Consider the following 16,109-nt stretch of genomic DNA (forward strand, 5'->3'; position numbering starts at 1 on the left):
GTTTATAAGACCACCCCCAACTAGGCCAATACCTTGTGTTTTGTTATTGATTGTGTTCTTTAAAAAAATAAGAGTGAGAGTGAATTTTTATGCATACAATACATTTCAAATAAGTCTCAGTGTATGACAGTTGTGAACTGAGAAGAGGCAGGAAATGACAAAACACAAATGAGTTTAACTTGATAAAAGAGTTTCAATTTTCAAAAATTCAGCTACAAGAGAATTGTCAGTCTTTTAGAAGATCTGTCAGTTGCTCACCTGATGGTAAAAACCTACATTCAAGTATTCTTTATTGTTGTATTCTGTCAAAGGTAAGCTGATGTTAAATACCCCAAAGACAACGTTTGACAAGTATTTATTCCACATACACAATCATATTTGGTTGGGTTAGCATGCTAATGTTGGCTAATTAGCCGTGAGTTAGCTTGATTGGTGTTCTTTTCTGACAGTGCTGCATAAATAATGCCCTCAATCTCGTTTGCAAGGCAGGAAAAATGCTGTTGAACAAGCTGTTAAGATTTAAATCCTTCAAGGCTTCATAGATCTCATTAATCAATCAATCGCAAAGAAATCAATGAGTCCAGGTGTCAGAACAGATGCTCAGATGCAACGTATGGGCAGACAGGATGAAAGAGCAACAGTTCCAGCGGCTGATGACAATCAAAGCCTACAAATATCCAAACCTAATTAAGACCCTGTCAATCACACATCAAATACCCAAGGAAAGAGCAGTATTGGCCGCCGGGAAGCATTCGCTCACACTCAGAGGGCGAATTTAAAGGAAAAAATTGCACAGATTCCAATTAAAAAGTTTTCAAGATAACATGAGAATGGAGTTCGATTTCGAGAGGAGCGATGACATCGGCCTGTCTAGTCTGGGGCAGCTCCGTGATGGATTCTTGTAGGATATTATAGATATGGAATGGAAGTTTCCCAAAACCTGGATATGACAACATAAGTACAATTATTATTGGAATGTTGCAGTTAGGTTTACAAATTTCTCTTAAAATAAGGACGTTTGACTGTATTCGAGTGACTTTAGAAGTCCACCAACACAGTTAAACCCCATTCCAACTGGCTAAAAATATCAAAACAAACACGGTATGTGTTTACGTGCCATAGCAATCGGCATCGGTGGGTTAACACGGGTGTTAAACCCTGCGTGTAAGCAGGTGTATGCAATGGGACAAAAGGTACACGATACACTGAAACACATAACAGTCAAGTGATGCTTCCACTCATAACTACGGGGTGTGCAACAATAAGTTTCTGGCCCAAATCCTGCTATTGCAAAAAGAAAATGGAGACAAATCCGTGAGACAGTGTGAAAGTGTGAGTGGAATTTCATCTGCACTGTCATCCCTTCACTACAATGCAGAGGCTTTACGGTAGATTAAGAGTTCAACAAAAAGAAGGGAGGCAACCCAAGATCGAGAATGAAGAGACTGCTTGTGGCGTGTGAGAGGGCCATTCTGAATACATATTCATTTAGTCAGACTCGTGTGTTTCTTTCAGTCAGCCATACATTGCACATAAAGATTACATATGTTATGTTTTGAAGGTCATGACAAAGAAAGAAAAGTTTATGAAAGCAAAACAAGTCTTAAGAATGTGATAAGCACAACACTGATACAGGTTTTCTTAAATACTCATTGTGAGACGAGTGCTGTCTACGTTACACTAGCGTGCTACGCAACATACATACCCAAGGTACATGAAGTGAAACTTATAGAACAAACTATACTGCAAAGACTTATGTAGCCTTGAATTGTATTCTTGAACTCATTAAGCTGTGTTGTTAGACTGCCTAAGCCTTTTCTGGACACAGCTGAAGTAGTAGCCGTAATAAACATGGGCGCCAAAGAATGACATACTCCGACCCAGGCTTTCTGTGTGTAGAAAATATATGAAGCTACTTGAAAGGTAAAGTTACACATCCATGACCAAGTAAATTTTCTGTCACAGCTTTTCCAGGTTTTCAGTCCAGCAAGCTTCAAAGTCTAAGGTATCGTTATATTAGCTAACTCAGCTAATGTTATGCTAGCTAACTCGGCTAACGTTACTCTCCTCATCTAGAAGCCACTTAGGTTAACAAGCTCCCACAATACATGAGAAGAGTAGGCTGGCTAAATGTACATTCACCCACCAGAAAATGTCATTTCACAGATTTGACTGCACCGAGTCACAACTCATGAACAAGAATCTTTCAGAAAATTCCACTTTCAATGTTAGGACAGCCACAAGAAGAGAGCGCCCATCTTGTCTCTTCCTGTGAACATGGAAAACACGACCCCATTTGGAGCTGGACAGAAAAGCTAAGTTATATTTTTGCCATGTCGATATTGTTAATCCTGAATTGTATCATGCTTCTGTCGTGTAATATATGATTTTATCGCTTGTACACCCTATACGTACAAGATTTGAGTCCCATTGGAGTTACTGGGCATGTGAAATCCAACCTTCACCAAATGTCTCAAATAACAAAGTCCCATCAGCGATTATGTTAAGTGCAAATAGTTTTTTTTAACTTTACTTACACATTCCCTACATTATATTTTCTTAATAGACCCATGCTGTCTGAAGATAGAAATGCTTTTACATTTCATGAATCACCAACTTGAAAACAGAGTAACAGCACAAGAGCCCAGATGACGTGAGTGATGAAGGAGAAGTGGATCAGGTTTTCACTGCTGTCAAATATGCTTCCCTCTTCCTCCCTCTCATCAGGATCGGTGTAGGAGGGAGTGGTGTCAGTGGGAGTGGTGTAGGTGTGAGGGGTGTCGGTGGGAGGAGTGTAGGGAGGCGGCGATGTAGGTGGCGTCTCTTTAATTATAGGTGAGCAGATGAAGTTCAAGTCGCTGTCAACTCCAGGAGAGGTGAAAGTAACAAAGTGTACCTTGTCACCGTTTGTGACATTGGTGATCCAGTCCTGATACTTGGACACGCGGGTGTAGCCTCCTGGACTTTCAGGCTGGGCACAGCCTATTCCAAAGCTTACAAGTCCACTCTGGACCCAGAAAAAATCCTTTTTGGACATCAGAGGTGCTCCTGAGTCTCCCTGGGAAGAGAGATTGATTGTAGTTTCAGACACAATTCAGAAATCAAAATTATGTTTATTCATTAATATCTAGTTTTTGGGACGGCACGGTGGTGCAGTGGTCAGCACTGTGGCCCCCCAGCAAAAAGGCTCTGGGTTTGAGCCCCAGCTGGAGCATGGGGTCTTTCTGTGTGAGTCTCCATGTTCTCCCTGTGCCTGCATGGTTTCTCTCTGGTATTCCAGCTTCCTCCCACAGTCCAAAGACATCAAGAGGGGACCAGGTTAATCCAGACTCTAATTTAATGACTTATAAAAACTACAAATTTAAGTAAAAGAAGCAAATTTATCTCGCTGACCAGCTGCACCAACGAACAACATTTGGCAATGAACAAGTTCTGGCTAACATGACGAAATGGAAATGATAACAAGGTTGTGGACTAATTGCAGCCACAAATGAGCACAAAAACAATCTGATCAATAAGGAAGGCAAATGGAAACTGGACCAATGACTCTGAACGGTATTCATGTTCCAGGATCTATAATTTGATCCAGATTACCTCCAAAAGCTCAGCCCTTGCTCCTTGTAGTGTTACCCATTTTCCCACTAATTTTCATCAAAATCTACCGATTAGTTTTTGAGTTATCCTGCTCACAAATAATGATCACAGTCACGTCAAACCCAGTGAATTTATTCTGGTTGCAGGTGCCACCAGACGAGGTTGTGAAGGCGTAGGATCAGCAGCTCACTCTTTCAGTTTGGAGTAGTTCTGGGAGATAAAAACTACTCTGAACAACATTATCACAGCTCTGCGAGGCATTCCATGATAAACAGATACAAAAAGTTCTGCTTACCTGGCAGGAGTCCTTCCCTCCTTCCTTGAGTCCAGCGCAGAGGGAGTTCTCCGTGACCAGTCTGCCGTGGTAACATCTGCACTCATTGTTACCTATGATCGGTATGTTTAGCTCCTGGAGGGTGTTGGTCTTGGAAGATGAACCTAATGGGAAAGAAAAATAAAGAATTATCTGGGAATTGTATTGCGACCCCCCCAGTTTCTTAATTGGTAACCTACCATTAGTGAAAGTGGTACCCCAGCCAGCGACCCAGCTGCTGGTCCCGGTGTGGAAAGTGCTGTTTTCAGAGGCCAAGCAGATGGGTTGGATGAAGTCACTGAACCTCACTCCCGCCGACAGCCTCAGAAGGCAAATGTCATTTTCGTTGATCATAGAGTTGTACTCAGGGTGGCAAAAAGTCTGATCTATTCTCCGTTTCACGTCATTGATGTTTGGCTCGTACTGAGTATGGCGGCCAAGGTAAACCCTTACTTTGCGGATATTAACTCTGGAAGACGACAAAAAAATCCCACACAAGGTTTGGATCAGATTCTTTTTACAATTATTTGAATGTCAATCTTTCACGCTCCAGCTACAGATCGAAGCGAAGTAAAATCTGGTCAACTGGACGTAAGTTTATCTTAAAGACGTTTCACCTCTCATCCGAGAGGCTTCTTCAGTTCTAGTGAAGAGTGTGGAAACTCCAGCTTATAAACCTATGTGGGAGTGGTCAGTGCTATTGTGGTGGAAACGACCCTCCCGAGACTCACCTGGCCTCCCCAAACGACAGTCGTTGTGAGGTGTCAGGGAGTTTCAGGGGTGGTCGTTAGGGAGTTTCACCGACCACTCATATGCGAATGGGCTGTGCTGGCAGCAGCCGTTCCACATGGGTCTTTCAGCTGAACTCTTTGGGGAAGTTTTGAAAGGACTTGGTTGTAAATAGGTGAAAGGAAATGTCGCAGTCCAGCTACAGTATAAACATTCTGGATCTGGAAATATGCATAAATGATAACGAGCATTCTTATTACCTCGATTCTGCCTGTATTTGATTAGTTTTCGATATGAAAACTAGAAGTGCACTTGAAGACCACTACCCTGGCCAAAACCCACCTTCTACACTGAGATCAGGGTCTGTGACCGGATTATGTTTCAGTTTGGTTAGACTCTGGAAGTCATATCACCTTGGCATTAGTGTGCGCACTCAGAGTGCCTTATAGTTTTAACAGCACGTTTAATTTTACTGGAGAAATTCATGAAATATTACACAGGAAAGAATGGAACCAAGCTTGTCTGAGACAAGATCCTTTACGGCTGGGGTACAATCAAACAGGTTTTAGAAAATGACATGATGTAGCTTCTGAAAAAATTCAAGATCATTTTAAAAAAAAAAGCTCTTTAAATTTTGAAAAAATTAAAGAGGAATCTTTCTGTTTTTTAACTATCGTGCTAGCAAACAAACAAAGTCTGCCCTCTCCTGCCAGGGTCATTGAAACGACTTTTCAACTCTTGATGACGAATGGAAAAACAAACCTTGACCTTGTCAGTGGATGTAATTAGCGGGGCGACGCTAGCAAGCTTGTCAACAATCATATAACAGGGCCCAACCTATAAATACTGCTCAGCTATGAACCTAACCTCCCCCTACAGATTTTAGGTTATTTTAATTTATAAGCTTTTTATGAAATGAAAATGAAAAACACTAAATACATGAATTAATAATTGCCAAATCAATAAAGTGAGTGCTCAGACCAAAAATGTGAAGATTCAAAGGACCATCAGTTCCTCACCGTAGTATGCAGTGGGCAGCTGTTAGCACCCACTGGCGGTGAATCAGCGACCCTGCACAGAACGGCTGGTCTCTGATGTTTAAACTGGCCTGCCAGGGCCAACTCCCCAGAGGTGCATCTACACCGCCGATAATTCTGGTCTTGAGTTGTACCACGCCACATTCTAAAGCAGATGAGTTGGGGGTTATGGAACAAGCGCCGATGTGAAAATGTGGCTCCAACTGCAGCTTTGAGAAATGGTAACTGCTTAGAGCTGAGGGATGCGTCAAAACTGTGGCTCACAACCTGAAAACTGCAGCTGCTACCGACTGATGTTTGATGTGATGAGAGACAAGAGGCTCTTCTGAATGCTGTCATATCAAATGTTTTTTTCATTCTGTCATAAATACTGGAAATACAGCGGGTAAAATATTTAGTCTCATCTCTGAAATTCCTGATTTAACTTTAATTGGAGTCTGTGGACCTGCTGTCATGGAGCATGATGTTACCTAGGATGTAAATATGTGAGAGGAGGCACTTTGCTTTGGCTAGAATAAGATCAGGACTGCTTTTATATACTAAATATTCTTGTTACACTTTTGTTGTTACTTCAATCAACTACTTACTCATCTATGAGCAGCAATGACATGGTTTGGTTAAAGCTGTGAAACATTTCAGGAACGGCTCTCGAACAGAGAGCCTCCTAGCATACATGTCCTTCATGATGTAAGCACTCATTGCGTAGCAGTCTTCAATCCACATTTTAGGTGCGTTTCCCTCGTCAGGTTTGTTCATTGATGCCTGTTTGATTGTAAAACTGTTACGGAGCAGCACACCCATCCACTCTTCCGCTGAGAGGAGCAACTGCAAACCTGAAGAACCTGTTATATTACGTGTGGTTTCTTACCGGAGAGCTGTGAGTGACAACCTAAAATTTAGAACACAAAGAAAAATATGTCAGGTACACGTGTGCAGGCTGAGGCTCATAAGACATGTGAGCACTTTTTTAAAAAGGTACTTCGCTAACGACATCTCTAGAGAGAACCCCAGAATATTTAGACTGTAAGAATAGTGACTTAAATGGTGCTGTCAAATATGTCATGCTGCAGTGGTGTTGCCCACTGATGTTTGCGCTCGTAAAATATGATACGGTAGACTTGTGTTCTGAAGCCCTCCGCATGCTAAATGACCCACTGCTCCTTGTTAGCGGATTTCCACGCTGTACTTAAACGAGCGGTTTGAGACAAAATGACGAATCGGGTAGATAAATAGAAAAGGAGAGAAAAAAACCATTCGGGAGATTTAATTTGACACATCCATCAAGAGGTCCCTCAATCAAGGAAGGATTTGACATTGACATTGTTCCGTATTCATTGCTATGAAAAGTTTCTGTTAGCAGGAGAAGTATTACAATGAGCAGTTTTCTATCAAATACATTCAGTGAGCATCAGTAGAGCTAACAGCCCTTTAGCAAGTGTTCATGGGGGGGGGGGGGGGGTTAAAACCATGATTGGCACCAATTAGCAATTTAGTTTGATGTTGTGAGCAAACATCCATTAAAGTATTCAAATGACCCATGTGAGAAGCCACTGATAACAATCAGATGACTCGATGAAATTCTATGAATGGAAGAAAAATCAGATTATAAAAAATATTTGTGCAATAAATTATTTTCAATCAGCACTTCAGTGGCATTTGCAGATTAGCTTGTTTTTTTTATTTATTACATTTTTTTGGAATAGCATTATTGATGACATCAATAATTAATGAAATTTATGCTCAGCTAATAATTGTGCTTCACTGGAGCAGGTGGAAGACTTCCAGCTTGTTTTTCTCTCCACTGGAAACTCAAACTAGGATAAAAAAGTCTTTCCTACCTTGAGATAAGATCAAGACGGTCAGAGTTAAAACGCGCACAGACTTCTCCAGACCCATTTCAACTGTCTCCTTCCCTCCCGTCAGCGTTCACCTTCGTCAACCATACTTGGCTCCGCCCACATTGTCACCCAACTCTTCACCTGAAACAAATCACTTTCGTAAAAGCTTTCAATGGCATCAAGTCAAACATGTTTGCCTTGTACATGATTGTGTACTTGTAGTAAACAGTAGCACACGACAGGCAACTTTAAGGCCTGAGTCAGGATGAGAAAAAGACTTGCTGAGACATTTAATTTCACAAGAACCAATAATTACACAGGCAAAGTTGAGATATTTTTAGGCATATTTGAGGAAAGACGTTCAAAATGGCTAGAATTCATGAAGGAATGAAGGCGGAGCAAATTAGTCGCATGCGATGTGACATTCTGAGCTTCCATGGTGTGCATGTGTGCAGCTCTGGGCCGGGACAAAGGCGACATGCCCCTTTGTTCCAAGATAGTTTCACTTTAAGAAGGAAGAGAGGAGTAAATTCAGGGAAGGATGGAGTGATGGCTGGAGGTTATCATGGGTGAAGAGAGGCCGATTGTAATTTGGTAGGTAGCAACTCCTCTGGATGTAATGACACGGAATAAGTGATGCAATCACATGAAACTTCCTCATCCGTCCCCACTGGATGGACAGAGGGAGAATATTAATGTGTGTGTGTGTGTGTGTGTGTGTGTGTGTGTGAAAATAAAAGGGGTGTGTGATTCCTTCAAGACCAGAATCTCCAGTTTCATCTTCACATTCATCTTAAAATCATGTTATGTGCTTTGAACAAAAATAAAAGCATGGAAAAAGACGTGCATTTTCATAAAATACTTATGAGATCATTGCATGAACCAAATATTCTCTCAAAAATGACAAAATAAAGCAACAAATTCTGATATTTGAGTCTGTACCCAGCAAGTGTTTGACATTATTTCTTAAAAATGGCTGCAATCAATCATTTAAATCGTTTGAAGTCTTCTTGTTTACCCTTGAGAAACATGGGTCAAGCCTAAAGAACGAGATTGCGAGTACAAGCGACCAAAGTGGGTTTCCTCAGGAGGGAGGTCGGCACCTCCCTCAGGGGAGACCTGAAAAACTCAGTAATCCATGAGGGACTCGAAGCAGAGTTGCAGCTCCTTTGAGCCGAAAGGAGCCAGCTGAGGTGCTTCGGGCATCTGGCCAGGATGCCACCTAGGTGCCTCCCCAGGGAGGTGTCAAGACACCTCCAGCTGGGAGGAGGCCGCCGGGCAGGCTGAGGACCATGCTGGCCTGGGGACACCTCAGGACCCTCCAGTTAAGGCTGCATAATATGGCCAGGGTGAGGGAAGTTTGGGGTTCCCCCCTGGAACCGCGAGGTGACCTTCGACCTCAGCTAAGGGGATGAAGATGGATGGATAAGTAGCTGTAACCAGCTGTAACCTATCACCGGCCAATCTCAACCAGTCATATCAGTTCATGGAGACAAGTCAGTTGCTTCTCTTTCAAATACGCTCCAGTTCCATCCTTCCATCACTTATCCTGTTTCAGGGTCACGGGGGCTGGGCTGCTACCCCAGGAGTAATCGGGCCAGAGGCGGGGTCACCCTGGACAGGTCACCGGCTCTCCAGTTCTGCTATTCTGACATAGCGTGCTCTACACTAACCTCATCATGAGTCACACCTAAACCACACCCACATCCTGACACATGCGCATAACCTGAAGCCTAATGAGAAGGTTTCTGGCATGATGTCGTGAAAACCAGCTTTAGCTTGATTGGTGATTCATGCGTTTACCCTCAGTGGAATATAGTGAATCATTCTAGTCAAATTTTCGTTTATACTGCTGGTTTTCACAGTGACAGAGCGGCTATGGTACTTCAGAAAGAAGAATTTGTGTATATTTCTTGACATATTAGAAGAGTACTTAAAGGTAATCTTTGAAGAAGGTTACCTCAAAGGTAATGGGTCAGAAGTATACCTTTGACTAACAGAAAGGGTATTCAGTGAACTGCAGGGTACACATTTGTCTATCAAAAGAGTAACTGCCCCACAGTGATAAATATTTGTACATTCTTGTACTGCTGGTACCTCTGTTTTTGAGTGTGTACCATATTTCATATGAGGTTTTTTTTTTTTTTTTTGCCTTCATAGCCTCATAAGGGATGAACGAGTGCTGCTCAGTCTACTCCACATGCCTATGAGCAGGGATGGGCACAAATACATCAAAAGAAGATACAAAATACACACTCACAAAATGTATCAAAATAAAATACTGCATTTTTGTATTTTCCAAATACCACAAAATACTTACAGCATACACAACTTTAGAGGAAAGGACATAACTAAACAAAAACCAAAAAGTGTTGCTATGTCGCTCTTATAGCTTTTGAACTTGAAAGTCATTGAGTGAGTTGTGTAGTCAACGTCAGTTGATGCCTTTCAGCAGAACTCGCTTTTCAAACATTTCTGCATTCAGACGCCGCTGATGGGGCCTGTTAATGAGTCCCGCAAACGAAAATAAGCGCTCTACTGGAGCAGAAAGAGGGGATGATGGTATTAAACCTCACAAAAAGGTTTTTGATGAGGGGATACCGGTCCAAGGATGCCAAGTCCTTCCTGTGGTCCTCTAAGTAATGCAGTGACTCCAGCTCAGCCTTGCTGTGAGTTGGCTTCTGAAAAACCTCCACGTCTTCTGTGAAGGTGAAGTCATCCTCATCTTCTACCCCAGCTGAGTGTGAAGCCTCACTCTTGGTCACAAGACCTAGGCCTGTTGCTGCCTGAAGCATCAGTTCTTGGATTGCTTTTTTTTTATTTGACATTTGTGGAGGCAGCCAGCGCAACTTGAAGTATGGGTGCGTAACACTCGCAAGGATGGCCTCATTCACTTCTGGATGAAGTTCTAAAAAGGCACTAAACCTGCGGCGGAAACCATCCACATGTAGAAGGTGCTAGCAGTAACGGAGGTTTGTGGAATGCACAGCTTCAAGCTTTGCTTCTACTGCATAAATTGTCGGAATCAATTCTGCATAATAGCATGGTGACTGGCTCTGCAATCGATCGATTGCCTGTGCAAGTGGTTTGAGGACTTTGGTATATTCACCCATGTAGTCCATTTCCGCATCCTTAAATGATGGCAGGATTAAGTTTCTCATGACATCAGGGAGTGTCTCACGAATGCTGCAGTGCTGATGGAGGCTGTTATAAAGAGAGTTCCATTGCGTCACACAAGGCATAACCAAACGGAATGTTAGTACTGCAGACAGCACTTCAGCACCTTTTGGTACTCCTGATGCATTCCACAGTGCAGAACATTTTCCCATGGTGGAGTTGTTAAGACGGGACAAGCTAGAATGTTCTGTCATGGCCTTTTTTGCATCAGTTGTTGCAACCAAACTGAGAGTATGGCATGCACATCGCAAATGAGTTGGTAAAATAATGCCACTCTCCTTTTCCTCAAAGTCTGAAGAGTCTATTGCAATAAATGAGAGATCTTCTCCATTGCCTTGACTCTCCTCACCCACACTCACTGCTGAAATAATAAATTCTTTAAATGCTTTGACAAAATTGGACGCTTTGTCGGTTACAGTAGCAACAACACGGTCATGGGACAGCCCATATTCTGCATGGATTTCATCCAGTGTTTCCGCAATCCGATCGCATGTGTGTGCACTAGGGAAATGGCGGCATGCCAGTGCTGCTGTTCTGATCCAGCATTCCTGTGCTAATTCCTCCCTTTCCACCCAGTTCTGAGTTCCACCCCTGTTGGTTGGTGATTGGCCGCTCCCTCTGTCAGTCACTCTGCGGCACACAGGAAACACCAGCTGAATCAATTTCCCTGATTACCCCTTGGGTCTATAAGTCCGAACTGGTGGTTTCTGTGTTGCCAGGATATTTAATAGCGTTTGTTGTCCTGACCTGCACACCTTCCGTGCATTTTGTAAGTTTTTTCTGAGTTTGCTGCCTCGTCGCTGTTTTCTAGTTTTTTTCATTGTTATATTTTTCTATTCTGAGTAGAGAGCACTCCTCGTTGATTGAACTTTCTTTTCTAAGTGTGCTTTCGTTCCACTTTTCCTGAGCTACTGTGGTGAGCCAGAAGACCCAGTATTTGTGGCATTTTTTGTTAGTTATTTCCCGGATTATAGCAGCCGTTTTTGATTTCCTTAGTTTTCCGTTCCCATTGTAATTTGGAATTCTCGGCCTTGATTTATTTTCCTCACCAAATTCTTATTTCACCCCAGAGTTAGTCTGGTGGTTGCCCTTTTGTTATCGTTCTCTCAGGTTATAGTGCTGCCCGTATTTAGATTTACTGTTTTTCCAAATTTTAGATTTTGCGCTCCGTGTGTTTTGTCAGTGTCCTACTTGTTTGTTGTACCTCAGAGAAACCATGACCATAGTACACCAATAAACCTCATTTGTTAAACCTTGAGCTCCTTGTGTGGACAGTCTGTCTCCTCGTGCTGATTCTGGTAACCTGGTGAAGGCAGGTCTAACAGCTGCAGACTTACGGTCCAATGTATCTGTCTGAATCCAGTGTGCTGTCACACCAAAAAAGCTTGACACACGAGTAGACCAAATGTCAGCAGTGGTACATACTGTATGTGCCTAACTACTTTCAAAGCATCCACTTTTGTTGTAAAGTCGGCATCAATTCTTCTTCCCAAGGTTCTTCTTGATAATATAGTTGCTTCTGGGTTCAAGCCCTGAACGAGGTCAATGAATTCTTGCTGCTCCACAGTTCAAAGAGGATGCATTCCTTTAACAACTTAAGAAGAAACTAAGTCATCTACTTTTTTCTGGGAGACTTGGGAATTTCTGGGCGAACACCCTATATGAACAAATTTGTCTGGCTGTGTGTGGTGGTTGTGGTTTTCTTTCCGCAGCTGAAATGCTGCTTGTGTTGCTCAAACTCTGGAAGTACCTCACCATGCATCCTCTTCAGGTGAGTTTTAAATTCGTGGTGGCTTGAACAGGGCCGGATATGACAGTTTTCTTCTTTGTACATAATTTGCACTCAGCTTGAACTTGCCCTGAGTGTGTTTTTTCACAATTTGAAATAAGTCCCATCTAATATCGCTGATCTCACTGTCCATTGACTTGTGCTTGGGGTAGGATTCTCCTCTGTAGTTTCCAAGGACTGTTCAGAGCTGTGAAAATGAAAAGAATAATTCCCAATTATAATGTAAAACATGGTCTACACACTTCAAATGCATGCTAGATCTTTTTAGTAGTTTTTTTGGGTTTATTTTATTATTCAGTATTGGTTTGTTAGTAGAACCCGTGGTTGCAGGTGGTGTACTTTCTTTGAAGCGGCAATTATAAATCCTAATGTTAAAATTTCAAATTCATCACAAAAACGTATTCAGAATCAGCATCCATTTTTTTCTTCTGTCATACCATCATAAATGTGTCAAGCGTGCAGCATGCAAGCTTTCACCAACTCAATTCTCATACCTGCTGTCCTCATTGTCTCCCTCTCTCATTTCTCTCCACAGGTCACTCTCACTCCTAATTCCTTCTCCAATGAGATTCCGAGTCTGAATAAGAGAGGAAGTGATTTTGAGATGTGTCATGCTTGCAGCTTACTGAAGCCTGCTTATGATGTATGCTAAATACAGTCAAAAGCAAAACTTTATTTGGGTACATACAATATGAGCCCAAAGTAGCCTACGACAGCACACATATTGACACTGAAATGACATTAAACCATGTGACATCACAATAACACCGTTCTTAACAATAACAATCTTTGAATGTGCACTAGCAAAAATCACAGTGATGAATGAACGTAGAGAGACAGGCTAGCAGAAACTAGCATTCATAAGTTGCGTAGCCTAGTCTTACAAAACACACGTTACACTGAACAGAAACATTGCAAGAAAGAGAGTGATTCATGGTTGAGAATAAATGTGTTCAACAAATAAACTTGCAAAATTTGGTTGCTCACCTTGGTTTGAAATTAATTTCTTTCCAAGCCTACCTGCCAATCTTCCAATCTGTAGCACCACACGTTTGCTGGTCCTGATTAGTGCACGACCGTCTGTCGTGTGCCAAAATCCCAGTGGGCGAGAGCGGAATTACAAGTGCATGAGCATGCGAGAGTGCCAAAGATAATTTCATCATGATGTTTCACAAAAAGTATTTTACAGTATTTTAAAAATACAAAAATACACAGCACTAAAGTATTTTGATACAAAATATAAATACAAATTAAAAAATACTATTTTGTATTTGAAATGCGTATTTTAAATACATGTATTAGAAATACTGCCCATCCCTGCCTACTAGACAGTCTACTCAAGGTTAGACGTTTGTCACTTGGGTCGACTTGCGCTTCCGTTCCGTATGAGTCACTGACGGTGGAGAATGCTTCTGAAAAATAGCATGCCAGCCTGTAGTTTGAGCCGCTTATGGACGAGGTTGCATTCTGTACCCCCCCCCCCCCCCCCCCCACACACACACACACACACAGGCAAACATTCGTGGCAAGAGATGACAGCTTTGTCAGAGTGGCACTGACTACATCTGCGGCGCTGCGGGCTGCCAGCAGCCTGTCCAGATTTGGCCATCTTCACTGTTGCCAGTGTTGGTGAACTTCCCTTTGCCTTTTGCTCCAAAATGTCAGTGGCAGGATGACTTTCCTCCAGTCTCAGTCAAATTAAACCCAATCCTTGTGACTCTTTCGTTTAAGTTTGTGCTCCAGACAGTGGTAATTGTGCAGAAAATGGCTCACAAAATTGGACATGCGTGTATTTTTTGAAGGGTTAACTTGAAAACATAGTTGGGAAAATCAGAAATTCAATATGAAAGGTTGGGTATGCCTCTGGAACATTGTTATTTTGGCTTATTGAACCTCTGGCCAAGCATCTAAAATGTCGTCATTGCTACTGGGTTACGCAACTCCTTGAAACCTTTTGGCTGATGGTCGGCCGCCACCATACCGTCGTCATGGTGGACCTCACAGCCAATATTTTAACACATGCATTTCCTTGTTCTTGAATGGTTTGTACCTTCCTCAGCCTCCGGTGTTGATGGATAACATCCAGCGTCTATTTCCATAATTCTCAACATTCACTTGCGACAGCGTCATTCTGATTGACTCATGTTTCATATGCAAATACTCTGTTCTGTAAATGAAGAAGTATAATGCTGTTGATCCGATGCTCGGTTACATTTCCCGGTACTTCCATCCCATTTATAAGAATTGCCAGGACAAGAAGGTTATTTTAGGATACTGAGCTGTGTTTGCTGGCTCATTTATCTGACTTTGTTCTTTTATCAATATATATTGATGACCTCTTCATTCATGCAGCAGTTTTACTGATCATCCAAGCTACTCTTCAGAGTGCAGCACTTAGTTTTGTGCGGAAACAGAACATGTTGCATAAAGAACAGAAAGTGAGTGTGTTAATCTGAGAGAAGGTGAGAAAGTTTGATGAATTTTAAATTTTTTTTTTTTTTTAATGGAAGCTGCACAAGAAGTCATCCAACGACAAAAAGATGGATCAAGAAGCCTGTAAATCCCCTTTGGGAGGACCACTTTTGTTATCTCATGAGTAAAATGTTCAACTTTGATACCACAGAAATTTGTTTTCTGATTCCTATCAACAGTTCTTTTTTCTATAACTGCAGTCATTGCCAAACCGTAGTCAAGCAAAGGCCACTTGAAGAGTGGAAAATCTCCGTAAAGGCAAACTTGGCCAAACTGAATGTAAAAAAGAAGAAGAAGAAGCAGTTTTTCTCTTTCTTGCATGGCTCTGCCCCAGAATGAAGAGGGTTCTTCACTGGCTCATGCTCCACCCCTCTACCATGTCTGGTGAAATTTGGCTTCGCAGTTTATGTGTGACCGAGAGGCCGGACACGATATCCTTAGTTACCTTGGCAAATAATTTTTCAGATGTAATAACCAACATTTTCTCATGATGTACATTGGTGAACTGTCAAAGTAAACAATACAATTAAAAATCCAATGAGAGAGTGGAAGAAGAACCATCTCCACCCGACACTGAAAGCTCGGGACTAACCCGGTTTAATGTGAGCTCACTTTCAATATCCTGGCACAAAGCCCTCAACGCCAAACTCTCCCACGTAACTAATCAGACCAGCAAAATAATTGGCCCACTTCAGAATCTCCTCCCTGACCTGTTCACCCAGTCGGTGATCAGGGAAGTCCGCCTGATCCAGCAGGACCCCTCTCATCCCCAACAAGCCACCTGGTCGAGGATGAAAAGTCCCAATTGCGTAGAAAAACACCTTCAAGGGGTCCTATTCTTCCCAAGGTGGGCGATCTTCTTCCTGAGTAAGTTGACATATTGGTCCGTTGACTCTCCCGTTGTCAGTGCGCTGTAACTGTACACAGATGTTGGGCCCTGTTGAAGAATTCCTGTTGCTTTGTTGCTGCACAATGAAGTTGGTCTTGTTTTCTTGTAAAACATAATGTGGAAATGTATTTTCTAAGCTAGTCTGATGTGTTACTCCCTTTGGGTTATGTGACGTTCATTGACATGTTTACAATAGAAATGTCTGAAAAGTGGCAAACGGGACTCTGGCATTACATACATGCTTTACCTGATTTACTCCGCATAAATTCCA

The 16,109-nt window shown here is 42.2% G+C and overlaps 1 protein-coding gene across 1 annotated transcript; it reads right to left on the reverse strand.

Annotated features, from left to right (window-relative positions):
- Positions 1-262: 262 nt before the first annotated feature.
- Positions 263-7,569, reverse strand: LOC147238815 (tryptase-2-like). Its single transcript, XM_086196568.1, has 6 exons — positions 7,512-7,569; positions 6,542-6,562; positions 5,656-5,818; positions 4,108-4,376; positions 3,890-4,032; positions 263-3,058 (listed from the first exon to the last, which is right to left on the reverse strand). Exons 1-6 carry the CDS (start codon positions 7,567-7,569, stop codon positions 2,603-2,605), a joined length of 1,110 nt encoding a protein of 369 aa, XP_086052694.1. The 3' UTR covers positions 263-2,602.
- Positions 7,570-16,109: the final 8,540 nt, after the last annotated feature.

The sequence above is a fragment of the Aulostomus chinensis genome, chromosome 24 (genome assembly GCF_037954235.1).
Source record: "Aulostomus chinensis isolate RoL2024-O1b breed Wild chromosome 24, RoL_Achi_v1.0, whole genome shotgun sequence".
Lineage (NCBI taxonomy): Eukaryota > Metazoa > Chordata > Actinopteri > Syngnathiformes > Aulostomidae > Aulostomus > Aulostomus chinensis.